Source organism: Pseudopipra pipra, chromosome 2, assembly GCF_036250125.1.
Source record: "Pseudopipra pipra isolate bDixPip1 chromosome 2, bDixPip1.hap1, whole genome shotgun sequence".
Lineage (NCBI taxonomy): Eukaryota > Metazoa > Chordata > Aves > Passeriformes > Pipridae > Pseudopipra > Pseudopipra pipra.
Genome location: NC_087550.1, coordinates 12571376 through 12599299, shown reverse-complemented (window position 1 = coordinate 12599299; position 27924 = coordinate 12571376). Strand labels below are relative to the sequence as shown.

The following is a 27924-nucleotide window of genomic DNA, read 5'->3' as shown; positions in this document are numbered from 1 at the left end:
AATATTTTGTATCAAACTTTTATGCAAAGATAAATAATTGTTACACTGTAAAATTGTCAGTTCCATTTACAGTACATCGACTAGGTTACAATGCATGAGAGACTAAAGAAAACAAAGAGGGTTTGTTTAACTACAAACAGTCTTAAAACTGATATACACTGTGGATATTTCCCCATAAAAACTTCAAACGCTCTCTTCATTTCATTGCTCACAACTAGCTAACTTACATCTCTTAGCAAAATAAACACATACCCTTTTATTTAGCATGGCATATTTTGTTACTGAATTAATAAACAAACGTTATATAAAAATGATCTGAACATTTGCCTCAAGGGGGAGCTTACAGTTCATTCTTGTAGATCCTTTGCATTTTCAAGCCATTCCAAGCTAATGTTCTTCAACGACATTATAAATACAGCCTCACTGCAAAATGTTATTTTTGCTTTCTTTTCAGTCAGTAAATCATTATACCTCCATGCTACTGTCCTTCCTAGGCGTCTTTGAAATCCATAGTGTGGACTGGTTTGGACTGGTTTTTGTTCTTCCTTTACTGAAAAATAAAAATATAAACTATTTTCAGTGCCACATGTGCCTTTGCAGCCCCGATTCAGGTTTGTGATCAGACCTGATTGTTTCACCCCCGTATCTGAAGGCCATTTTTGTTGCTTTCACAGAGGAGGTTCCCCATCCACAGTGGCACATGGTGGGTTTAGGTAAGCAACTGTTACCAAAGTTACCAGACCACCCTGCTTAGCAGTGCTACTCCCAAGAACTGTGATAACTTGGCCCATATTTCATTCATTTTGGGGTTTTGGGGTTTTTATTCCAGTTCCCATTTAACCACACCTTCTCTTATAAAGTGGTCTTCCCCAGGATAGGTGTGGACACAGTTTGACCAGGGTTGGCGGGAGCTGAGTGCTTCCCTTGTAGGGGGGACCAGACACACACACACACCCCTCAGCACTGCCCAAGGGGCTCAGGGTGAAGCCCACCCACCCCAGGGGAGGTACCCCAACCCTGCCCACGTGCACCCTGCACCTGCACCCCTGGGACCCCAGAACACTAATGGGTGTCTGTGCCAGAAAGCTTCTTCCCTTCAGGGCTTGACCTGGCATCTAATGAAGTGATGGTGCATGAGTCAGACTCCTAGCAATGAATGACTGGTAGAAAGCTTCACTAGGGCTGGTTTTCCTTCAGTTGTGGTTTAGATGGGCGGGAGGGAATAAAACTGGTTCTAAAAGTAGGTGCTCTGCAATATTTAAAAAAATTGTTCACTCTAGTCTTTACAGGGAGCATGCACCACCTTCCCTCACGTACACTGGCAGGTAACAGTGCACTGCAGTCTACTGGAAAGAGGCATTTCATGAGCCACTGCAGCTGCATTTCAATTGAAATGTTTTACTCTCGGGCTAGAATATTTCACACTGACAGGTTCTTTTCCAATTAAGTAATTACCAGAGGAGGAGAAGTAGCCCTATATCACTCTGTGAGCTGGCAACTTCAGAGTCCCAACAGTCCTATACATTCAATTTTCTGAATTTTCAGTTTACTCCTTTCCTGGTTTGTAAAAGCAAGCAAGTCTGAGTTGATTTAAAATGTACTTTGAGGGAGCTGAATGGTACAGTAGTTTTAGTCCCTCCAGACTTACCTCTGTAGTCCTACAAAGCAATGCATTATGTACCTGAGCCCATTGGAGTTATTGAAAAGACTCCCATTGGCTTCAGTGGACTTTAGATCAGGCCACAATGCTATAAACAAAGCAATTGCAATGAATTAAGGAGCTTCAGCACTCCTTTCTTAAAGAGACTGATTCCCTACTTCCTTCCAGATTGATATAGCAAATGCAGGCATATTTGGTAAATTAATGATGAAATGCTTTGAATGGAGAGTCCTTGCCACACAGCAGGAACAATTTCTAAATACCTTGGATCAGAACTTGAGCTGTATAAAAGGAGCTTATCTTCAGCAAACCTATGCTGATTTTCACCACCTACACATCTGGTTCAGGAAATATATTTTAGTAAGAAAGGTAAGGAAGATGCAATAAATAGCTTGAGCATATTGCTGTTTTGACCATCAAATGCAATCATAGAAACTGAGAAATATACCAGGTTGGAATTTAAACTTTCTGCAAGGCATTCAGATGATAATGGAGATGGGTCTTTGAAGCAGTTTCTCCTTGCTTCCCTGGAAGAAATGAAAGGGAGAGCATCTAAGCATGAATGAGCTGATCAGTTCTGCCAGCTACAGGGATGAGGTTTTGTTTTCCTTATTAGTACCCTTTAAGAGCCCAGTGCCAGGCAAAATTAGTCATGACCTTTCAAGCTAGGCATGTCCTGGTTGGCCATGGATTGTGGGTTTCAGAGGAAAGGTCACCATGTTGTGGAAGCCTAAAAAAGAATGAGAAGTCAGGTTCATGTGGAAAGTTGGGGATCCCTCCTTCCCCAGCAGGATAGAATCCCTTTCCTAAAGCTCTACAATGTTCAGATGATCAGTTCAAGTGCTTCTTTTTTTAATTTGCCTTTTGCCCAAGAACTGCACATTTGTAATGAAACAAAATGAATTTGCAAGGTGGAAATAAGTGGAAATATAATTGAAAACAGATGGGGAAATATTTTTTAAAAAAATAAAGTTCTGTTTCAACAGATAAAGAAAATACCTTGTTCTTGGTGATAGCATTTTGATTAAAGTAATTTTTAAAAATTGGTGTAATTTCTTGAATTAAGAGTTTTGATAAAACCCAAATGAGCATTCTGGGAGAAAAAAAAAAAATTCCCAAAACCAAAGAGCCAAAACTGCTATTTTGATTCAAAACCACTTTCTCACTGATTTTTGTATCATTTAGTCTATCAAACTAATCAGCTAACAGGAAAGGGACAATCTTCCAAGGTGAATTTCCAGTATCTGTGTCATGCAATTTTGAAGTCTTGGAAGTTCGGATGAATTACTTCTGAATGAAGTGCTATAGCATCAAAGGCCTGATCAAAGCCCACTGAAGTCAACACCACTAATTCCATTGATTTCAGTGGGCCATGAATCTCTCATTGCTTTCCCAGGAGCATTTGAGGGCTGAAACCCTTCTGGGGAGAGAAAGACCTACCAGGAAAGGTATGAACACATATGTCATACTTACCAGAAAATCCAGGGCTATTAAAATAAGGGTTCCAGATTTCAACTACTATATAATTGCTATTGTTGTCTATATTGTTTCTTTATTACCCTTTTTGCTTTAAGCTTCCAAACTTCTACAGCCCTAGTGCTGATGCTTGGATATAATCTTTCACAAGCATGTATTTGCCTGTCATAAGACATGTTGAAAAGTGCACATTTTCCTTTTCTTCATAGGAAAGTGCATAAAAAAGACAATCAATTTATGATGCAGACCTCATAATATCTTTACGATTACTTGCTTTAATGAGGTACATTACTAAGAAGTACTGCAAATATTACTGTAGATTCACTTATACAGACAGAAACAGGCTTCATATTTGAAAAGTTTTCTCACCTGAAATAAGGTGTTTCAGCTATTGGCAGGAAAAATTAAAGAAAAATCTCAAAATAAAAATAAAGACAAAAAATAAGGAGGAATTTTTTTCTAATTTCTTAAAACAGTGATATCATATTCCTTACTATTATTTCTGCTCTTCAAGAGGGATAACAGTTTGTGAATCTGTTTATTATTCTTGATGTTTTACTAAAATAGCAATTATCTATTTCAGTTTAAACCTTTCTGGATTACATTGCCTTGAGAGCACTTTCTGAAAAAAAGGATGAAAAGGATCCTGTAAAAAAGTTTCAGAAGTATTAGTTCAGAAAAAAAAAAGTTGTCATTTCTTAATGTATCGTACTTCGAGAAAAATTAAAAGTCCAAAGAATTTTAAAGCATGAATCAAAATATATCCTGTTTCATAGACTGAAATATTTCCTCTTTGCATAATAATTCATCTGTTTGACACTGCATCTATGTACAAATATCTGTTTATGCATTTTCTTTAGCAGATACATGACATACAAAGGATGCATGGCTCAAAGCACAGGCTTGCTCTTTGTTTTCAATTTCTCTGCTCCAGTGATCCACCTGTTGCTTGTAGGGTATGTGCAGTGAAACAGCATTAAACAGCTGCTGACCCTTAGGTCTATCCTTGGAAAAAACTGCACTTTAAGTCAGAAAGTGAGGCAAGTCCTTGAGTTCACCCTGTATTTGTAAGGACCCCACTATTCCTTCCTACAGCCCAGATGCTGCATAGGTGGTTATCATGATGGAAGAGGTGAAATAAAAGTGCTGACAACAGCTCAGCCTACCAAATGGTCTGCAGAGATACTTTTTTCATAAAGAGGTGAAGTCCTAACAGCAATGTACTTTGACACCTGGAATTATTTCAACATGTGGAAAAGCCCGAAGGTGAATGTTCAGCTGTAACAGCTGTAAACTACTTGGATTTTAATAGATGAAAAGATGCTTATTTGCATATTTGGGGACAGATGTAAGCAGTCTTTCAGCATGAATAGCTTGCCAATGGAAATATGAATTCTGCATTTTAAGACCTTTATGGATGAATATATTTTACCTTTTATGAAGCATCTGGAAACAGCAAGTCCCAAAAGCCACCAGTATCAACAGCAGTAGTGGTATAGTGGGTATTACAACATAAATTAGATTCGGAATTATACCTACAAGACAAAAGTTCTCATTAATGTCTCCCATGCTGAAAATACCCTTAACTGTATGAGCAAAAATCTGGAGTAAAATATCAAAAATACATTAACTTACTCAAAAGAACACTTATACATTCCTTCTATAGGAAGAGCTCCAAAGAGATAACTCAGCAGTATGAATAAAACAGCATTTACTGAGTGATGTGCAAGATATGTTAAGGTCTTAAATTCTGACATTTTAAGATTTTGTATTTGAAAATTCAAGTATTCTAACAAAGCACATTTCACAGCCTATTATTTTTACGGTCCACACAACCCGTAGACTCAGTTGTCCTTGTATGTTGGATTCTCACCCATGTAGGACCACAGGAGGAGCATCTCCTCTTTCCCCTTAAAAGACAGATATACACTGTTCTTGACTAGTCAGGAGAGCTAAAGGTCCTCTCCTGCAGGTCCCTGGACAAAAGAAGTGGGAAATAGTAAAAGCCAAGACTATTATCTGTCTACAATAAAGGATGTGGTCTGCAACTTCCAGAAGGATCCAACTGTTTTTCAGTAATTGTATGCCCATGTTTTACACCAGTGTATGTTTAATGTACAAAGAGAGCGGAGAGTTTCTTACCCACCTCTTTTGAAAATATTTTTTACTAGCAAAAATAAAGATGAATGTTCAGGTTGCCTCTGTTTAGGAGTTTTAAACAGTCTTTGTATAGTTTCTATAAGTGGTAGTATTGATTTTAAAACAGAGTTCATAAATATATCAATTCCTCTGGAGTTACAAACAACAGAAATATCAGTTAGGAAGCTGACTTAAATCCAGACAACCAGTGTGGAAACAGAGCACCAACTTTCAATAATCCCATGGTACAATCCTGTAAAATCCAGAGCTGCTCCTTGGAGATGTTCAGTTCCTTGAACTAAGGCCATACTACCTATTTTCATGAACCTCAAGACTCCATTAAGGACATAAATTGCTAAATGAAGTAGCTGGGGCACTACAGGAAGCACCTAGGCAGTAGGTATCCATTTCCAAAATACCAAGTGTCATTTCTGCTAGAAGTCTCGGCAAAGCACTCAACTCCTCTAAGCATGTGGTATTCCTTAAAACACAGTGTACTTGTGTATGGCACAGTGCTTATTCTGTAGATAACTGGAGAATTCATGTCATGTCTGTTAGGAAAGATTCATTTGTGCCTTTTTTTTTAATGAGTCAAAGGTATCAGATATAACCAATATGTCTTGGGGAGGAGGTGGGGAGGAGATGGAGAGAGGCAAGGCACTGGTTACCACAGCCTAGAAGGAGATGCTGCACAGCTGGGTGAGCACTGGTGAAATCTTACATCTCAGGAGAAACAGTGTAGATTGTAGATTCAGACCAAAGTTTTGGGAGACAAGGAAATTATTTGTTTCCACAGTTGCAAAGAAGAATGACTAAAATTCTTTACGTGTTATTCAAATGTATACGTTTTCAGGGCAGTTCCTGTGGAAACAGTCTGCTTCCTCCCATTGACAAATTAATATTTAACAGTTTCCATTATTAACAGAGTCCACTGTTAATATTTTTACCAGAACACTAAATTCATAGGAACACATTACCTGTTTCAGTAGCAATAATGTGATACTGATCTTCTGGTTTACTTGTGTCATAAGGATTTCCTGCTGGCACTGTTGGAATAGTATCTGAAAAGGATATCAAACATCTTAGGAAAACAGTGAGTAAAAAATATGGCTGTTATGTTGTTAAATAAATTAATAATAATTACATCTTAATTTATATTGGAAAAATGAAAGTTTTTATGACTGACTAAACGGCTGGATATATACATGTAAACAAGATTTTATTACAAAATTGGGATTACATCTGGAACAAGAATTACGAGCAGTGTTATTCTGAATAGCCATATATTTGTAGCTATTGCTCTCTAAAGGATTCATTTCTCCTACGTTCCAGTTTTAAACTGTGCCTGTTAAACTTAAATAATTTTGGAGGGTTTTGTAAGCTATCCTTATAATTCTGTATTTACCACTGCAAATCAGTTTAATGTTTAAAATTTCTTACCATAATCTGGCTCCGCTCTGTCTCCTAATTCTTTTTCTAAGACATAATCTGTTAAATCAATATTTGAAATCAGTTGTTGAAGAATTAAATATGTATGCAATAAAACAGATGTTTTCATTATTTTGCATGCAGTATCATAGAAATAGATACATTTCCCCCAAACAGTAATTGCTTAACTCTTCAGCATTTCATCTTCTTACCAAAGACTATTTGCAAACTAGCTTCAAATCACTTCTACTTCATACTTTTTGCTCCTTAGAAAAGGGCTATAGTTTATTCTAGTTCCAATTCTTGGTGGCCCCTGCTATATTACTGAATAAACCACTAAACATCTTAATTTTCTTTGCTCAATAAAACTCCTAACATCCTCAAAGTTTTATTTGTGCAGACAATCCTAAAACAATACAAAAAACTAAATGTTCATGATTAGCACTTAAATTTTATCCACATTTTCGAAATAATGCATACAGAATGTTGGCTACGAAACAAAACAAAGCAGCACAAGTTTGTGAGGTTAGATGCCAGTTTCATGTAGTTTGGGTTTGCATCAGGCAGCCCTAAAATCCAAATCATAGGCAGTGGCTTCTAATAAATCTCATAAGGAACTGAAATCACTAAAAGAGGAATGATATCTTACTTCTTGTAACGCACCAGAAACTGGAGGACAAATTCATGGCTTTGAGCTGCATTGCAGAGCCTTCTAAATTTACTTATGGTTACTGTTATAACTAAAAGTTCACAAAGATCACAGAATTGATTACCTCATATAGAGGATAGGGGTGGAATCTGCATGACTGAACACCATTCCTTCATCATAAGATTATACTAAATAGTGCTATGAGCCTGCAGTTCTGAGTGTCTTGATAAACACAAACTGCTGGGAGAAATCAAAGCAGCAATAAAGCCCACCAGAAAAAGGCAATTATTTTGCCTACTCTGACAAAAAATAGCTACATCTGACCATATATAAAGAAAGATAGCAAAATACCCCGAAGAACTGAGTTCTGTCCCTAGACAGCAGAAGAGCAGTTTTTGATTTGATTGCATAATCAAACATACAGGAGTTGGAATGTGGTTGCAATTACCAACCTGTAATTAAATTTAAGATTGCTGAATGATCAATATGATCTAAAGCCAGTAAATGCTGTCAAGGAAAGCACTGTAAAAAGGGCTTAGAAAAATTAAAGTGACCACCAGAAATGTAGTTGCAGCTTGATCAAGACTGCCTAATGAGCACTGCCCTGAACTCACTGCTGATACAATTAGATTCAACTGCATCACAGTCACCTACAACCTGTTTTGGCCTGTGACTGGTATCCTACACCATATACACCATACGGACAGAAAAGTTGTGGAAAAACAACATACTTGGATAACAAACTGAAATTCAACATGCATGTGGCACTTGAATACTTCTGCTAAAATGGATGTATTTTGTATTGCAAATAGCTGACTTTGAAGCTTTTACGGTGATTTGGGGGGAAAAAAAGGTCATTTGTAAGATCTCAGTTTGAGATGGCAAATGTAATTTTCTTACAGGCATTGCAGCACTTTCTTCAGGCAGTGAAAGGAATGTCATATACCTATTTATATACATTTATGCATCCACTCCTTTCCTCCATGTGACAGAAAAATGCATTTCTGGAGAACAGTCTGGTTTGCTAAAGAGCACAGTTCCAAGAGCTTGAAAAATAAATAGCTACAATTCAGTAGTACTGTATTTAGCTGCACAAAGATGTCAGTTGTTAGGATTATTGTTAGATAATCCTAACAATTATCTACCTATATATTATTTGCCTTCTACGCCTCATTATACACTAGTAACCTATTTCTACATGGTGAAAGGAATATAAATGCATTTTCATTGTTGAGCAATTTCACTGTTATCGCTTTGTTTTCTGCCAATCCAAAACACCTGACATTTTTTCCAATGGTGAAAGCAATAGAAAAAACAATTCTTTATCACATCTCAAGAAGAATGGTAAGTAGTTCACTATTAGAGAATCATTATTTCACTTCAATTTGTATTTTTTAAGGACATGAAATATACTTGAAATTGAACCTTTTTAATCAAATGTGAACTTTCTGACATAAAAATGTTATTTTAATGACATAAAGTCTTTTTATTATCTTATTTAAAATAATTGTGCTCAGTTGCAAAAGTGATAAAAATGTATATGTCACATTTCCTTGAAGGGTCTATGATAGATAATGATTATCATAAACTAATAACTTTAAAAGCAGAAACAGATTTTGAGGGTGGGGCTAAAATGTGTGGGTATACCAAGCCTTCCAAATATTTAATATTTGCTTCCAATATCAATTGTCATTAATATATTCATTAAGAGACTAGAGAGTGAAAAAGCTATCTCCCAAAGTCAGAGGAAGAAAATAGCCTGAATCTCTACAGACAGACAGATCTGTACAAAGAGTGATTATGGTTTGATTGTGAGCATCGAGAAAACAGATAGAAAACCACAGAATGAGGTAGGACAAATAGCTGTTAAGAGTAGGATTTCACAGAATCACAGAATGGCTTGGGTTGGAAGGGACCTTAAAGATCACCTCATTCCAGGGACAGGTTGCTCAGAGCTCCATCCAACCTTGCCTTGAACCCTTCCAGGGATGGGACATCCACAGCTTCTCTGGGAAACCTGTGCCAGAGCCTCACCACCCTCAAAACAAAGAACTTCCTGCTAATTTCTAATCTAAACCCACTCTTTCAGTTTGAAGTCATTCCCCCCATCCTGTCACTACAGGCCCTTGTAAATAGTCTCTCTCCATCTTTCCTGTAGGCTCCTTCCAGATACTGCAAGGCTATAATTAGATCATCCAAGACCTTTCTCTTTTCCAGGCTGAACAATCCCAGTTCTCTCAGCTTTTCCTCATAGCAGAGGTGCTCTATCTCTCTGATCATCTTGATGCCTCCTCTGGACTCACTCCAACAGGTCCATGTCCTTGCTGTGCTGGGGACCCCAGAGCTGGAGGCAGCACTGCAGGTGGGGTCTCACCAGAGCAGAGCAGAGGGGCAGAATCCTCTCCCTCCCCTGCTGCCCACACTGCTTTGGATGCAGTTATGGTTATGTCCAGCCTCTCACCCACCAGCACCCCCAAGTCCTTCTCAGCAGGGCTGCTCTGGATCTGTTCATCCCCCAGCCTGGATTCATGCTGGGGGTTGCCCCAGCCCAGTTGCAGCACCTTGGACTTGGCCTTGTTAAGCCTCATGGCATTCCCACTGGTCCACTTTTCAAGATTTTATTAATTAATTAATGAAATGAATGCATAATTTCATATGCTTTCTGACTTTCGGCTTAGTTTTTGAGAAACGGACACAGCATAGATTATTTGAAAATATTTGTATGATCCTGCTGCAAACCATGTTTTCATTTACTGTAAGTACCACCAAGAGTAGAAAGTGTTACAGGCTCAATCTTGAAAGTTTATTTTTCACGTCTTTTCTGGTTTTTTCATGATGTTCTAGTTTATAGTTCATGTTTCCTCTACTGACATATACAGAACTTATGTCATGTCTGGAAGTACAGCCAAATTGCCTAAGATCTGGCTTTTTCTGTCACCATCTCAACTACCATGCATCTGCTTTTCATATCTAAAGTTTACACGCATGAATGCAGAATTTTTTTCCTACTGTTCTGGACTTCAATCTTCAAGCCAAAATTTTTTGAAACAGCCATCACAAAATAACTTAATATAAAATGGTGGGTCTGCAGCTACAAGGACAGTGTATTTTTTCCAGTAGGATCAAGAGATGTCTTGGTCATTCTACTTCATAGTGAACAAGGAAAGTAGAAAATGGCCACTTAAAACACTTTGTGGAGAATAAAATAACCAGGGAATTAATTATATCAAAGCAAACCTGGGAATGCATGATAGTGAAGATAACCTTGAAAACATTCTTATTAGATACAAGGAGGTTTATCTAAATTTATTAAAATTTATTTTAAAATGTTATATTTAAAATTTATTTAAAATTCCCTCACAAAACTGAGGCAATTCTTTTTCTAAGGTAATGTCCCACCTGTGAAATATAACTCTAGTTTCACCTACCTGGGGCGTATTTGCAGATAAAATTGTGCTTCATGTTGCATCTATCATCATTCCATTGATAAAGGTATGGTCCTCCCAGACCAGGGTTTGCAGTTGGCTGATGATACATCACCACACAGGCTTCACTTCCACAGGAAGGCTCATCTGTATACCAATTTCTAGTGGTACACATAAAGACAAGCTTTCAACTTTTGAAGGTAAGGTTCATCAGGGTACTAAAAAGAGTTTATATCAATGAAGATACATCAAACCCAACATTCCCATCCTCAAAGATATGCTTCATTTCCCACAATTTCTCTGTGAAAAGAGTTTAAGTCCCAAGCTCCACATCTCTGGATCTTAAAAATCTGATGAGTCAAAGCACCTCTGCAGAAATAAAATCCTACTGCTCTGCTTTCCTGACTATTTGACTTTTAACTGTCCCCTTGTCCTGAGTTCTGTGAGTTGCTGCTACTCTGGCCTTTGGCTTAATCAGGAAATGAAAGGCTTTTCAAAAAGGGTAGAAACAGAAAAATTCACACTAACTAATATGCATTAATTTAATTAGTGGCTGGCTCCCTGACTCAAGGTGGCCAGAGTCTTGCAGAATTTGCCTGCCTGCTATCAGGCCACATCCTAAAAGATTCTATGTGTGGAAGAACAACCTCCAAGAGCCATAGAGGGACAAACTCATTAGATGGGAGCAAGGAAAATTGTAGGCTGAAGCCACACTATGCCACCCTTTCACAGCTCCAGATTCAAAATACCAGCTCCACTTTATCTGGAGAAGTTAAGGAGGGACACTAGAAACTTCATGGGCCAGACAGTCTTCAAGCTTCTTTCTACAATACTTGGCTTGCTGGGCATTTCAATTCCCATTTCTTTCCACGGAACCTTCTCTATAAGCAGTTTTACAGACTTACCTGAAGGGTGAAATACTTCCATCAGCCCACTGGTAGAGGTCGGGGCAAACACTTGATGTGGCCAGTCCATCACCACTCCTCCAGAGCCCGATCCAGAAATCACCATCAGAAATCCCAGAGCCTGATTTAGTGAGGTTTTGTAACATGTTTTCTATCAGTTGCTGCTCAGCTTCGCTTTCCAAGCTCAGTAAAGCCCCACCATCCATCTCACAAGCCTGGCGGGCCTCCTGAAAGCCCACACGTCTAGACAAGTCCTGGAAATAGGCTAACTTGTAACATGAGCGCTTGAAGGCACCATAGCACACCTTTTGACCTGAAAAATAAAAACGTGAGAGTATTTAGGGTACAGTAATGAACGGCAAAACCACCAAAAAAAAATAGAGCACATGATGCATATGCTGATGGAGGCCAGGAGATTTTTTTTTTTTCCCCTGTCTGAAAGGATTCATGGGGATACACTGGCACCACTGAAATACTTCGTTCTAATTTAAGTTGCAAATATTGCACAGTTCATGGGAATCTATGGCTTTCTTCCCAAGGCCTGTAAAACTCTCCAAAACACTGAAGGTTCCCACTAACTTCTAGAAAAAGACTCCCTACTCTAATGACTGTACCATCAGGCTGTAAATGACTGTACTCTGTTAAAGCCAAGGTCTATTTGGAGGGTATTTTCTTAACTATTTCATACTAATGGACCAACTCCACTTTTATTTTGCAATCAAAGCTATTTGATTTAAAAAAAAAAAATGTTTAAAATTCTCCATTTTAGTGGCAAGAAGCAGCTAGCAGTTTTTGAATCCTGCTATATAACCCTGAGAGGCTGTATTCACAAGGAACTCATCTTGTGGTGTGAAGATACTCTTCACTATAATGTGACAAAGTACAATGTAAGGGTGTGTGGAAGGAGAGTATCTGCTTCTTTAGGGTATCTGGTCAATGAAATTTTTGGTGCAAAAAGGAATAATAAAAGGAACCAAATACACAAGCACAGACTTGACAGACTTGACAGGAAAACGTAATGAAGAAAAACAAGAAGGAAATAAAGAAAACTTGTCAGGCACACAAATTGGTGAGCTATCAAGAAACTGCAGGCAAACAGGACTTTGCAACTTGATAAGGATGTTGAGGGGACTATGCAATCTCATGAGGCACCAGCAGGGTTAGGGAATGGGGAGGAACAAAGAGGGAACTGACAGGAAAGGGTATTAAAGGGGTCAGTCACATGTAAAATGGTGTGTGTGACTGAACCTGTTCCTTCCCTAGTGACCATCTATTTCTGTCAGCTGAGGAGAAAGAGGGGACTTGACTGTCCATGTTTACATGGGTGATGCACTTGGGTGCTGTTGAAGGCAGCACCTTGCCTGTGTCAACCTGTGTGACAGCCGTGTCCTGCCTGCACAGCACTGGAATATCTGCTCAGCTTTCTGACTGGTTGAACCATCAAGGGCAAAAGCTGCAGCCACATCCTTCAGCTCAGAGAGAAGCCCTGGGTACCAGGGTGGGCACCAGCAGCCAGGCAGGAGGGGGTCCAGGGACTGGAGGTGCTAGAGGAGGTGACCACTCTCTAAACATGCTTTGCAACACCCAACAGAAACTCCAGATATTAGCAGATATCTCAACACAATCCAGATCTCACAAAGAAACCCTGTGATGTTTTCAGAAAGCACTAGATCTACTACATTCACACCACTTTTCCTTTGCCCTTCAGAGTTATGTCTGTGGAAAGAATCAAAAGCCAAATGAAGAAACAATACTTATTCCTTCCAGTTCTCTGGCTAAGAAAGACACATGCCTCTTTCCAGAAAAGGAAAAATAATTAATCTTCCATTACTGAGATTCTCTAGAGATTATATAACAAGATGAGAAATTAACACACTCCCAAATCAGCTGCAATTGAACTCCAGTATGTTCGTTTCAGGACAGGAGAAGGCTTCTAAATATAACCATCTTTTAGGGAAAAAAAAAAAATCAATTTTTTCCAGTATGGAAATTTATCATTAAAGAAGAAAAGTGGGAGAGGTTTTGATAAGTAAAAATTACTGAAGGATATCAAAGCAATAAAAACTACCAGACAATATCTAGATTGTTTAGAAATCAACAAATTTCTTAATTTGACTGGATAATTTTGCAAGGATATTATCTGATTGTACCATGTCAGATTTGCATTAGAAAATTTTGTATTTAGTCCCATTCTTAAGCAAACCCTTTGGCTTTACCTTTGAACAGGATTTATCCTGTTTTACCTTAAAAAAAAACCACCGTAATTTGTCACTGGAAAACAGCAACATCATCCTATAAACTAAGTTGCACCACAACTTTTTAAGCCAGTGTTTTTCTAAACACAAAGAAGAAACATAGGAGTAAACAGAAAAGCCTAAAAGCTAGTTCATTCTTCTTGCTTTAGTATTGTTTCATTTTTTTTATTAAATAAGTAGCATAATTCCCATAACAGATTGCAAACAGCACAAGAGCTGACTGAAGACTTCTCTGTATTTGCAGAGTGGACAATTTCCAGAATCTGTAGAGAATGAGCAGACTGTATCAAAGCTGCATTAATAATGCAACATAAAAACAGGAATAGCTCTTGAATTTTAGCTAAGAATGGTTGAATAAAAAGGACAAGCTTGTTCTACAGATATCCATGGAAAAACCCAAGCTTCCAAGATCAGGAAGAGAGGGCTTATTTGGATTTCGTCTGATAACGTCCTGACAACATTGCGTGTCCCAATTCTTTCCTGCCATTTCCCTTTATTCATACAAGTTAAGAACCTTGCTATCAATCCATGTAGTGAGAGCCACAGTCCTGGCTGGCCAATGGTGCTGAAGAACCAAAGCACAGACCCTTAGATACAGAAGCATATAAAATAATGGGCTTCTTTCTAAGACTTCTTTGAATAGAATAAAAAAAAATGCCCCTGTTAACAAAGTAAAATGATAACTCTAACTGCTCAGACGTGGGAAGTGCAAGAATGAAAGCTGCATGTGAAATCCCAGCTCATTCCCTTCATCTATAATACTGCAATTCAAATTTTGTTAACATGATCAATTTTCCCCAGCAGCTCTGTCTCACTGACAGGGTCAAGTGCACAGGGAAGGAGGAGCTGAGCAACATTTTGACCCTCACCACTGAGTGAGTGACAATGGCTTATTGCCAGAGCACACATATGGATATAACAGCTCAAACATCCAAAGGTTAGCACTGAATCATGCGGGACAGGAATCACTTACAAGGAAAAGTGACCACACTTTTCCCTCTAGCTCAAGAGTGGACTCAAAGCATTAATTCAAGATGTATATGTAAATTTAGGGAGAGTCCTTTGTTCAGTCTTGCCTTTTCTTTATTTTCCCAGACAATTTTTAGAAAGAAGTTCTTCCATGGTTCCTTTCATACTGTGCACATACTCCCCCTTGACACCAAGTAATGAGCAAGTTCAGCTACCAAAATATTCCAGTCACAGTTTCAGTCATGCAGGAATGTTCAATCTAGATGAGTGGGCCGACGACTGCAGATCTCAATTCCCATGTTGTACCTCCCTTTCATGGGAAAATAATTAGCTTTCCATCTATAACACACACATCCAGTCCCCTGCATGTTTCTCAGGTGGTTGAAGTGCCTCCCCTCACTCTCTGTTCTCATGTTAAGTCTCTGCTCTTCTGTGGCTCTCCAAAAACCTGATTTAAATGACCTTCCTAACAGGACAAATGGGTCCTTGCTGGCTACCTGACCAAGCTCCTTCAGGATATTCATCTCCAGTCAGCTGCTGCACAGAGACTCATGCTGCTTGATAGAATCATCATTTAGGTCAGAAAAGACCTTTAAGATCATTGGGTCATGGAGTCCTGGCAAGTGCTGTGCCTGAGTTGCTATAAGAATACCACTGTTGTTGCAGATGTTTATGCAGTGTTAAATAACTCTAAAATCAAGTCTTACAAAATGAAGGAATTGAACAAGTGAAAATTTGCACGCAATCCAACTCCTAAATTCCTGCTCTTTCATTTGTTGTTCTCTACACCTCTGGCAAAAGAAATAACTTCCCCCTTAAAGGCTGATCATTTCTGCAAGAATATACCCCCAGAAACCAACAGAGAAAACAGCAAGGAACCAAGAAATAATTGGCATTAGAATCCATAGACCCATACAGTGTGAATGAAGTATGTGAGGCAGAGTAGTAAGCTTTCTGGAAGAAGCTGTGAATTTCTCTTGTTCTAGTTAATTTAATCCCTCCATTTAGGCAGTGACCGACTCTGAATCTTTTCTTTCTTCTTTTGAAGGGGATTTTGAACTAGCACCACTATGGCAGATAAATGTGTTAATGGAAATCTGCAGTTTTGCCTTAATAGCTGGCAAATCAGTTGATATTTTAGTGCTCTTCTTGGAATGCACTGAGGTGTCAGGTTTTTAAGCTTCATTTTTTACCACTTTCTCTCTCTACTAATTTCTCAACTACAAAGCAAAAATAATTTTCCAGTGAAAACCGACAGAATGGACCACATTGTACAGCAGACAAGATAAGTATGGAAACATTAACTATGTGTTATTTTACTTTACACTAACATCTTTGCAGCAGACAAGACTCCACAGTTAATTTTAAAGCAACATTTTTGCTATTTCAGCTGTATAAATTCAATTCCAATTTTTCCGTCACAATTGAATAGAAAATAGATTTGTAAGCAAGACTGTTGGAGTGAATCACATTAAGACACTATGCAATATGAATAAATGGAGACAAGTTAGACATTTACAACCTCTCCAAAAGATCTGCCCTGTGATACTTGGGGGAATAAAGAAAACATGAAAGAAAACATTGTGCCACCACATGGTATCCAGAAAGAAAAAAAAAAAAAAATGTTATTGTGTTTGATCCTTCCTTCAGTGTGAGATTGAAGATCTAACTAACTTAATAAGAATAATTTAAGAAAACCTAAGAACTCATTCTTACTCTTTTTCCCTACAAACACCCAGGCAAATTAAGGTTTCAACCAACCCTATCTGACTATCTGCTGATGTGAAGGTGGAGTGGTTATATCCTTCCTTTCATGAAGCATATCAGAAAAGCCTTTCCTCACTCAAGCAGAACAGTCCAGACCCTGGTCAGAAGCAGAAACAGAAACATGCAAAACACACCCTTGGCTTGGTGTCGTGAACCCATTCCTTACCTTTCCATCAATAATTGCTTTCTTGCCTCTTGAGGGAAGAGCATTATGTTGAAGCAACAACTGACAGAAAAAAAACCTGGTTTTCACTTTCTTCCACAGTTACAAAAGTGCAAGATTAGGTGTCTCAGTTTCCTTATGGAAATGTCTCCTGGTTTGTTCTTTCTACGTCTCCCGCAGACATCAGCCATACAACACAGCTCTGGCCCTGTTCCCTCAGCCTCAGCAGCTCTGGTCACCTACTGCAGAGAACCTGAACTGACTGGACTTCCCTTGCACTCTGTCTCACTATCCCATTAGCTGATGAAAGCAAGTGTACAGTACTTGCTCTGAGAAACACCAGCTACCATTCATAGAATCATAGAATCGACCAGGTTGGAAAAGACCTCCAAGATCATCAAGTCCAACCCTTGATCCAACAGCACCGTGGTTACCAGACCATGGCACTAAGTGGAACATCCAGTCTCACCTTAAAAGCCTCCAGGGACCATGAGTCCACCACCTCCCTGGGCAGCCCATTCCAATGTCTGTCTGTAAAAAATGTCTTCCTAATATCCCATCCATAAGGATCAATTTTCATCTTTAGGTGTCACATAGCAGTTCCATAGTAGAATGTTTTGATCTCAACCTTAGAACAAAGTTTTTAATTAAACTACCCATTAAAACATTTCTGGAAGGAAAAAAGTGTCCTTAGAGAAAAGGAGAAACAAGCAAATTCTTAGCTGGTATTTCAATTAATTATGTCTCCATTAAGTTTTAATAATTATGTTTCATTAAACAGAAATAATAGATTCCTTGATTTCTGTCATGACAGAAGTTATAGTGTCATGACAAAGTGTCATTTAGAAGCTAAATTGCTGATAAAATACCCAGGTCAAAGACTCCTCTTCCCTAAGAGCATCAAGATTTGTACTAACTAAACCTCCATGGGCCCATGAGGGACACAAAGATTATTTTGAGTAACACACATTGCTTGCTGGAGTCTTTGAAGATATCACGTAGAAGGCAAGCTCCCTGCTAGCAAATCCCACCCTTGCCTCCTCTTGAATCTCACAAACTAACCTACAATCCAGGGTCCCCTACCATTAGTATCCACCAAGATTAGTGGGGAACAGCCTCTGCATGTGCATAGCACACGTGAGGAGAGACAAAATGGAATACACAAAGTCTGAGGTAGTAGAGTCCATTAAGTTTTCATATTGTGACTTTTTCTTCACAAGATAATGGATTCAGCAGAGAACATAGAAGAACGCTTGGTAGAAAGGAATGTGAAATATTTAATGCTAACCAAAACAGCATGATGCTGATGGAGAATTCTGAAAATAAAGTGACAAAATAAAGACACAAGAACTTAAGTGAGAGTAATAATGAAATAGCAAAAACAGAATTCTACATAAGTTAACTAAAATATTCCACTGGCTAGAAATATATTTCTTTGCTTGTGTTATGAAGACTAGTCTTGGTCTCAAGCTTGCATGAGCACAGTGACCTCAGGGTCTGGGTAACACTGGGCACAATTTGTTTTCACCTGTCCCCGAGTGCCAGGGCACTCCATGCCAAGTCCCAGTAATGCATTTCAAATGTGACCAGTAAGAGCCTAAAAGATATTAAATTTCCCTAATCACATTTTGGTTCAAAGCTGATGCATCTTGTCAAATGACCTTTGTATCATCCACTCAGATTTTGACTGGATTCAGCTGATGGTCATGTTTTGCTGTTGATGTTTTACTCCATCATATTTGTGGCCATTCATTGAATTTAATTGATGATTCATATTACTTTCTAAAAAAAAATGCTGTGATAATATTTCATAATTACATTCTGTCTTCATTTAGGATAAAAGCAAACTGCCATCTTCTCTCACAAAGTTTGTAACACTAAGACACATTCTCTAGCTGAGTCATTATTCAGACCATTGATGTTTTCTCAGCTAACACTTCTGAGCTGCTTAAGCAATTCTGTGTGCTCTCAAATTTGCCATTCAAATACCAGCTCCTGTACAGATCACACACCAGCCTGTATCCATATTAATGTCTTCATAGCTATCTCTTCCCTACCTTAGTAGGTATTTTTTCCTCCAACCCTCCTAATAACCAAGTCTGCAAAGAGAAGAGACATCCATTACTGATTTATACTTCTTCTGGATTAGGGGTTATGCATAATTGTCATCATACATTTTTTCTTAAGTGATTTTTCTAATGGGAAAAATTTTCAAAGGTTCCAAGTCATTTTTAATGGTTTATATAAAATATCGCAGGGCCATATTTGCCTATCTAGTAGCTGTACTTCAAGTAGATATGTGTACAGGGAGACACTTTGTATGCATCATATCAGTCATGAGCATGTAGACAATGTCTAAGGTGGCTCATTGGAGGCCGGCCCCAAGCTCTCAAGCAAAACTCATCTATTAGCCAGACTTCTAACAATATATATATTCTAAGGGACTCCTATAATGGAGTCCCTTTCTTGCTAAATTCTTGGTTATTAACCTGTAAAAGTTATAGATGTATAGACAGTATGTATAAAATGATCACTAGAAGGCAAATTCTTTCTATTCTTTCTCAGACACAGGTCAAATCTATCTTTACCCATTAACCACTCCATATCTTGTGACGTAGCAAAGACGGTGCTAGAGGTCCTCAGACACCAGCCAAACAGCCTTCTCTAGGATTAATGCAAATCTTGCAAAGTGACAAAACAGGGACAATGGAAATTTTAAGTAAAAAGAAAGTACTGTATTATACCATTCAGACAGAGAGTTAGTAGTTATGCAGAATATGAAATTACACAAGGAGCATTTGTCCCAATCCAGTCTCTGTCTTCTTTATTTTCTCTTTTTATAGTTCATTTATTGCTGAAATTGGGTTTTCAGCTGTTAATTAGTTAAGCTATTGTGTTTCTAAGCACTTTTGGGGACAAGGAGTTGACTCGTTATTTCTGAATAACAACTGTTCTCAATAGACCCATAACAGCTACACTTTTACAAAACCAAGAAATCAAAAGGAGACAGTCCATTTGTAAAGGAACATTAGGCAGTGCTGATTTAAATATTAAATATTACTCATCATTAACACCTGGATTTTGCCATCTGGCTGAATACAAATGCAATTAAAATTCAATCTGATAGCTTCCCTGCATATTGCAGCAAGATTGCTGGTTGTGAAAAATATATAAATGAACACTTATGACAAGTATTGATTTAAATATTACATTTGGGGAGGTTTGTCAAAGCCTCTATGTGCTCAGAACCTGCACTCTTCTAGGTCTTGGGAAGACACAAGCTAGGATCCCTTGTCCTGTAAAATGTTTTTCATTGTGTTGAAGAAACACTGGGAGGATTTTTCTTTCCCAGAGTAGACTAAAAGTTTGCCTGGATTTTCAAAATCAATGTTGTGGTGTTTCAGACACAGGCTTGCTCTTGATATACTGGGAACTGGAATGAAAGCTGCCATCTTCACAAAGCAGTGATAGGTTTATTCATTCATTTCACAAAGAAAATAACTTTTATTTCTTTTAGTTATCTTCTCAACTCTGGCACACACAGCAGGGATCTCAGGCCACTGATAAAGAAGCTGTAAAGAAGTAGCTTGATGTCTAAATCTCATTAGAAGCTAATCAACACTTCACCCTCCATAACTACCCTTGCAGGAAAACATACGATTACAATTATGTAAATCAATACAAGGTAAGTGTCTTCAACTGGAAAATAAATATCCATTTTTATTAAAAGGTTTTAGTCACTGATTCAGGTCATAAGTCATTATCAAAAAGAAAAAAAAAAAAAATCTATAAAGTATTTCCCAAAAGGTATTTCTTTTTTTTCCCCTCACAGTCAAATCATTAAAGCCATGACAGCTTTCCTTTCTTCTAAGTGAAACATACCTTCGTTTTGGCATCAGCTCTGTTTCAGATATATATCACATCATAAATTTAAAGCATGTGATCCATTTAGATTTTCCTGTAATAACAGTTTTCCTCTCTTCTGATCATGTGAACTTTACAGGTATATATCACAGGGCTGATCATGGCAGACAGCCGCTTACTTCTGTAAGGGGCCACTACACTCCTGGGGGTTCACCCTAAGTGCCAATATAGCTGCTAAGACAACCACCTGCAAGTTGCCTTCTCTATTCCCATGTTAAGAAGGAATAGAGATTGATGTGAGACCTATATTTTTCCCTTGTCTGCCTTGGAGAGATCTAGAAACACTGCCACTTGGAGCAACACAGCCTCTTTGGCACCACCAGGCACGATGAGGACAATGCAATCAAAAACTTAGTGCTGGCACCCAGAGAGGATCAGCTTGCACTTCAACGTGGTACAGTCTGCATCTGATCAACTGGCAGTAAGAAAAATGTCACCATGAGCACAGGACATGGAGCATACGCATTTTCTTCTGCGATATACACTCCGGACCTCAGTTTCCCTAGCAGTGAATTGTGTTTGTTAAAAATTACAATTCTACCTAAAGAATAACACTCTTCATGGGTACAAATAACTCTGTTCACTTCCATGGACACAAGCAGACCAATGATGACACCCAAGTGTCAATGGAATCTATTTGAATCTATTCAAAATAAGAGGAAATGTGGTGTGTTGGAAAGATCCACACATGTACAAGTCTGCTCCAGGATGTGGATTATTTACCCAGAACTTAAAAAATACCGCTGATGCTCTTAGCAGCATTTTTACTTTATTTTCTTTTTTTCTTAAAAGTCCTACAAACACCCACTAATATAATAAATTTCTTTATATACCATTGCCTGAAGGCGCACCAAGTGTCCAATCATATCAGCTGTTATATAAAAAGCAGCACAAATACTCACAAGATGGGCCCAGGGAAGCTGTGGCTGCCCCATCCCTGGAAGTGTTCAAGGCCTAGTTGGATGGGACTCTGAGCAACCTGGTCTAATGGAAGTTGTCCCTGTCCATGGTAGGGGTGTTGGAACAAGATGATCTTTAAGGTCTCTTCCAACCCAGGCCATCCTGTGGTTCGAATTAAGTCCCTTCATCAATAGTTTTCTGTGAAGTCAAACCCAGATCAGATTTCCCAGAAACTTTAAAGACAGACATGGCAGCTAAGAAGTTGTTAAAATGTTGTGGAATAGACATGACAAGAACTGTTTGAATGGCTTAAGTATAATGTGTTCCAGCCTAGGGAGCAGGGAATAGTAATAGTCTCCTGTCCCAAAACAGCAGGCATTTTCACAAATACCCAATTTTATATAAATCAGTATGTTCCCTCTACAGGTTTTCCCCTAAGCATAAATTTAAGCACTTCTGAGAACCTCTGTTGATGGCTCATTTCTTATTTTTGCCTCTTGAAGGAAATAGTTCATAAATCTCTAGTCATAGAATATCCCTCAGTTGAAAGGGACCCTCAAGGATCATCAGGTCTCAATCCTGGCCCTGCACAGGATACCCCAAGAATCACACAATGTGCCTGAGATTGATGTCCAAATGATTCTTGAGCTCTGGCAGAATTGGTGTTGTGACCACTTCCCTGGGAAACCTGTTCCAGTGCCTAACCACCACCTGGGTGAAGAACATTTTCCTAATATTCAACCTAAATCTCCCATGGTCAATAAATATGTCCTATGCCAATCAAATTAAGAAAAAGAGGAGAAAAGAGAAAACTTCCCAATTATTTTTAAGAGCAAGCGTCATCCATTCTCACCCTTTTTCTGTAAAATTTGAATGTCTTTTTCCAAATAAATGTATTTTCATGGATTCATTGCCAAAATACCTGTATTTGCCATAGATTTCATTTATATATATATATATATGGATGGAAAATTTCATTAATTTCCTTGATTTATGGACTCAAGAGTTTCCTGGGGTGGAACACTCTACATGCATCTCAGTACAAGAGTGTAGACTGCCTTCTTTTTGCAGCAGTTCCACAATTAAGACAAATCAACAGGCAAGTCCTTGCTCATTCACATTCTCCTAAGAAACTGGGAAAAGCCAATCCATATGGAATCTTAGAATTGGTACTACAATTGGTACTACAATACACTAAGAAAAATAGTCAAATAGAGATTAAGCATAACAGGTTAGTTCTCATTACATGTACGTTGCTGTAGGGGAAGAAACTGTTGAGACACAGAGTGGGATTCATCTCCCCAAACTTTAGTTATTCCCAATGTACCTGTCCACATCTAAGCTGGCTCACTGACCTCACCGTGTAGAAAACTGAATGAAACAGGCATTTTTAGGGTGTATCTGTGGTATTTTCAAGATCTAAAGCAAAATGAAACTAATCCCACTCTAAAAATACCATTTTTATCCGTCACCCATAAAGTGAGCCTAGAGTCATTAGCTAGAGCTACTTTGATTTAGTTGCAGCTACATTTAGATTCAGTTGTAGCTCTGCCAACACTTTAGTTAGTACTCATTATTTCTTAAGATTGCTTGGAACCGAAGGTCCTCCTGTTTGTCAGTGGTGGGAGTAGGGACTGTTTCAGCAAGAGCCTAAAATAATTCCCAGCTTGTGAGTGACAGGTATGAGTATGGGATTAGAGTGCAGCAATTACTAGCAAATCATTGTTTCATCTTACTTATTTTACATTAGTACTGTACAGTCTTTTCTGATGCAGAGATTTCCAAAGAGAAAGCCATTATGAGAATTAGTTTCAGAAAAATAGTGCTGTATAGAGCCCTTATGAACCAAAGCATGTTCTCCTGCAAAGATCTTATAATCGACAAGTTTGATCTACACAGGATCAGACCTTAACTATATAGAATTCAAGGCAAGGTACATAAACAAGTTCAACAAGGAAAGAGACTTTTTTGCACGGGGCTGCTGTACTGGGACAGCACATCATCCTTGTCTCACTTGGAGCAAGAAAAGCCACGTGAAAGAAAAACCAGCTATCCATACCATTCCACCACAGCTCCCTCCATGGTAAGAATTTCCTCTTGGGCTCTTCAGACAAGTGGAGTACAGGGGCTTGACAATCATGAGTTTGAGAATTGCAATGCCTTCCTCTATTTTTGAACAAGATGTTGTGAGGGAAAAGTTGCATTCCTGGAAAAGTTGCATGTTCACCTGAGGCATAGCACTAGAAATTTCCATCACTCCCCTTAGCCCCTGAGCAGAACTATAATCTTGCCAATCTGCATAGCTCTCCTCCATAAGCAGGGTAAGCTTAAGAGGGTTGATCAAGGGGGCATCACCTCTAATACTGAAATATGACTCCTAAAACTGGTTCAAGTAGTCTGGTGTTTCTACTCTGCTTTATAAGGACTCATCCACCATCACACAACTCCCATTATCAAAACTGTGTTCTCATTCCACAGGGTATTGTGGAATTTCTTGGTGAGGAGTAAGGTGTGTTTAATAGAAATATGTATTATATCCAAGAGTCATCACATCATTTCACTTTAAGAGCCCAGATCATTGATTTGTCTCCAAGACGACATTGCTCAGAATAGGTAGATAAGGAAAGGAATTGATAAAGAAGTCTAAGGGGATTAAATGCTCAGCTTCTCCTGCACTTCTCCAAGTCCCAGGTTTAATGAGTACTGAGACCTAAAACTGAGCAAAAAGATGTTGTCCTATGTGGACATGTATGTGCATTAAAAGCTTTTCTACTATGGAGCTGAATGCTGGGTATTTAAAATGGGTTCAGTACACACCTGTTGAACATGTGTCCTGCAGACAAGAGAGGTAGTGGGTTTTTTCAGGTTATACTTTCAAATTTTAAGCTACAAGTGTATCTTAAAATGAACTGTTCATGAAAAAAAAAAAAAACCCACAACTTTACAGTAGAAGGTTTCATCTACAGAAAATACTTAACAGTTTGACAGACAAAACTGTAATAAGCAGGCCAAGCCAATTCAACTAAGTTAAACCCTTTTGGGAAAGGGTCTATTCAATTCAGTACCCATGAAGATACTTCTTCAATTATCTTACTTTGCAGTACTTTATGTACAACTCAAATCTGATCATAAGCTGTGTGAATGAGCATATCCACTTCCTTAAAGGCATATGAAGCAGATAAGTCTATACTTTAGGGGCAATTCTTGTGCTTTCATGATCCACTAAATGTTTTTCCTCGTTTAGTGTTTTACATATCCAAATACTTCTACACCAAAATATATACACACTGCTTTAAAATACTGCATCACTATTTAATCTGCTATTGATGTATAGACATAGCAAAGAGCAAAATTTAAAAAGCCACAGAAATACAAGTAGACAGCAAACAGCAGTCATTAAACTATAACATCTATGATTAATACATAGGCTGTTAAATGATTAGTAATAAGATTAGCTTGCATCTCTCCTGCCCAATAGATACTTAAAGTAATTGCATCTTTGCAAACTGCATTATCATCACTTCATGTTCTTTATGATGTCATGGGACAGCAAGGCAGACTCAGCACTTTCTTCTGAGCCTGCTTGGATTTTTTTTGTCTTCAAGAATCAGTTCTCTGGCAACACTAGATAGCCTGACATGGAGGCTGTGAGCACTGCTCACAAACCATCTGTCTAACTACACTAAAAATTACAAAACATTTGTATTACTGCTCTTCAAAACTTTCCAAATCAAAACTGACAAAGAAATAACACCTGAATGTGAATTATTTGATGCTAGCAATAGTTTTAATTATATCCCAGGAAAATGAACATACTTGGAAAGAGTAACAGAAAGCCTTTACTTAAGGAAATGTCATTTTGAAAAGGCAGGCCCTTTCTTTTCTGCCCTTTTGACACTGTGGTCAAAATGGTTGCAAATTTGAAAGTATTGCTAGGTTTGGTACAAATTTACTGCAGTAAATGGGACTCTTTCCACAAGGTGCAACCAGCACTCAAGCCAGTTTCACAAACAGCTTCTATGTGAGTGGTGGGAATTATATATTTATTTGGAATGAGAACAGTGGCACTTCCAATCACTCAAGATTATTTATCGTGACTGAAGCATGAATTAGCAATTTCTCAGGAAATCAGGTCTATTTAAGATATAGACTTATGAATTCATACAAACTTTTTTTTAAGCCCAAATTGTTGGTTCTTATACAGGAGAGAGATAAGCTAGATGGGAGTCAGGTGGACAGCACACACTGCCCAATTATTCAATAGCACTATTTCTTGTCTGAAAAAGTGTTGACTACTACTAGTACTAGACCTATCCCTGAGCATGTTCCAGGAGAGGGGTGTGGTCGTTGAGAGAAGAGACAAAAAGAAGAAATAAAATTTAAAAAGAGTTCTGTCAGTACATCAGAGTATCTGGTAGAAGCATAATAAATATTTGGCCGTTATTTAACTAATGAATACAACTTCAGCTAATTAATTAATAGTACATAAATTGTTCTTCTATAAGTGTCTTCAAATCCTCCCTGTATTCTACCAGCCAAGTATTAGCTGCATAATACACTGATATGAGGCTCATTATACACTTTGAAATGTTTCAGGGAAATATAGGGCAGAGCCTGTATTCTTTCAAAGCCCCAAAACCTTTTATGCATCTAGGAACAATTTGACTAAGCAGTACACACATATCATATATCATTTTTAAAAGCTGGAACTCTACTCAGTTTGCTGCATCTCAAACACAGAACCTTCAGCTAGAAGATTAAGGGACTGGGTTTCCTCTGTCACACATGGACTCCAGCAGTGAGACTACTAATGCAAAATACATCTCATTGATGATTAATCTTCGCTATTCCTTAAAAATCAACTGTTACATAAGATTCATATAAATCGTTATACAAAGAGCTTTAATGTATCATATCAGCCAGTACAATTCACATTATCATGGAGGTAGATGAACTATTTCAGGGTACTCTTAAGGCAAGCAAGCTTTTTCAAAGTGTTGGAAGTACTGTTACTTAGCTACTGTTCCCTGAAGATATTGTTTCACCAAAAGCCCAACAGCACCTCTCAGTTCTGCACATGAACATGCTTCAAATAAAACATGATCGAAGTGGTCAGTGTCTGCACTCCACCAGCAACTAAGAAAGTTATCCAAATTCAGAAATCAAATGTCTCCCACAAAAAACTGCAAGAAAAGTTTTCTTGACATGCTACTATTACAGCCTCTGAAACAACTGTATACAAATCATATGCATAAAGTGTTTCTACCTGCATATACAAACATTTACACAACTTGTTAACAAGCACTGTCGACCATGTAAAATCTTTGTTCCAGGCAAATACATGGATGTGCTGCACATGTAACGTGCCTCCGAGAGCCTCTTAGCTTTAGCTTGAAAGGTCTGAGCCAAAGTACAATTAAAAATAGCCTTTTCATTAAATTCAGCAGCTTCTGAGCATATGCATCCGTAGACTGGAAACACACAGCGTGAGCATACAGCTCTTAAATTAAACCTAACACAGAGATTTCTGAAGTACTGTCTTCCTTTCTGCTCTGAGAGTTGTGGACGCACCTACACGTAATAAAACTATCTATGCCACCTGTTCTTAAAAGTTTGCTTTTGTCCTCCTGACAACATTACAAACAAAGAAGAAATATCGCTATACAGATGCCAACACATCTCAACCCACAGCTGTTCCTCGGGAAGACGCTGCAGCGAGCACATGCTCGACCTTTTTTAAACAACTCGGTCCGAGAGCCGGAGCGCGCCCGCAATCAGCCAGCTCCGACAACACGGGGCAGGAACTGCCTCCAGGCTGCCGCGGGAGCCTGCGGACCCAGTCCTGGAGCTGTTTGCAGCTCTGCCGGGCGCGCAGCCCCGGGATGGCCCCGCCGGGACGGCGGCGCTCCCGCAGCGGGGCAGGAGCGCCCGGGAGGCGCTTCCAGCGCTCGCCGACAACATGCGGGTCCTTCAAGCAGCGGGCTCGCTCCCAGCTCTCCCCCTCTGCTTCCCGGTCCTGCGAGCGCCGCACGCCCGCACCGGCCCCGCACGGCACTCACCGCTGAGGACGCGCCCGGCGAGCGCCCCGGGCCCGCACAGCGCGGCCGCCGCCAGCACGGCCGCCAGCCCCAGCCCCGCTGCGGCCCCCATGGCGCTGCCCCGCTGCCGCTGCCGTCCGTAGAAGCGCTCGGGGCAGGGGATGCCCGCCGGAGGAGCTGGTCCGCACGCCCGGCTGTGCCGCTGCCCGCCACCGCCTCCACTCCG

The 27924-nt window shown here is 39.0% G+C and overlaps 1 protein-coding gene across 4 annotated transcripts; it reads right to left on the bottom strand.

Moving 5' to 3' along the window:
• Nucleotides 1–4: 4 nt before the first annotated feature.
• CHODL (chondrolectin) lies at nt 5–27924 on the bottom strand. 4 transcript variants are annotated; one of them, XM_064644003.1, is made up of 8 exons: nt 27720–27924; nt 11683–11995; nt 10781–10938; nt 6716–6763; nt 6253–6336; nt 4569–4671; nt 2109–2187; nt 5–550 (listed from the first exon to the last, which is right to left on the bottom strand). In XM_064644003.1, exons 1-8 carry the CDS (start codon nt 27808–27810, stop codon nt 548–550), a joined length of 879 nt encoding a protein of 292 aa, XP_064500073.1. In that variant the 5' UTR covers nt 27811–27924; the 3' UTR covers nt 5–547. The 4 variants fall into 4 exon arrangements, with proteins under 4 accessions (XP_064500073.1, XP_064500072.1, XP_064500074.1 ...); XM_064644004.1 differs by lacking the exon at nt 2109–2187 and adding an exon at nt 2318–2390 and having other exon boundaries at nt 468–550; XM_064644002.1 differs by lacking the exon at nt 2109–2187.

Coding starts and splice junctions, on each gene's coding strand:
- CHODL (XM_064644001.1), bottom strand. CDS start 27,810: ATGGGGGCCGCAGCGGGGCTGGGGCTGGCGGCCGTGCTGGCGGCGGCC. Junction 10,939..11,682: donor GGAAGTATTTCACCCTTCAG/GTAAGTCTGTAA, acceptor GTGTACCACTAG/AAATTGGTATACAGATGAGC. Junction 4,672..6,252: donor CATTATTGCTACTGAAACAG/GTAATGTGTTCC, acceptor TTTGTCTTGTAG/GTATAATTCCGAATCTAATT.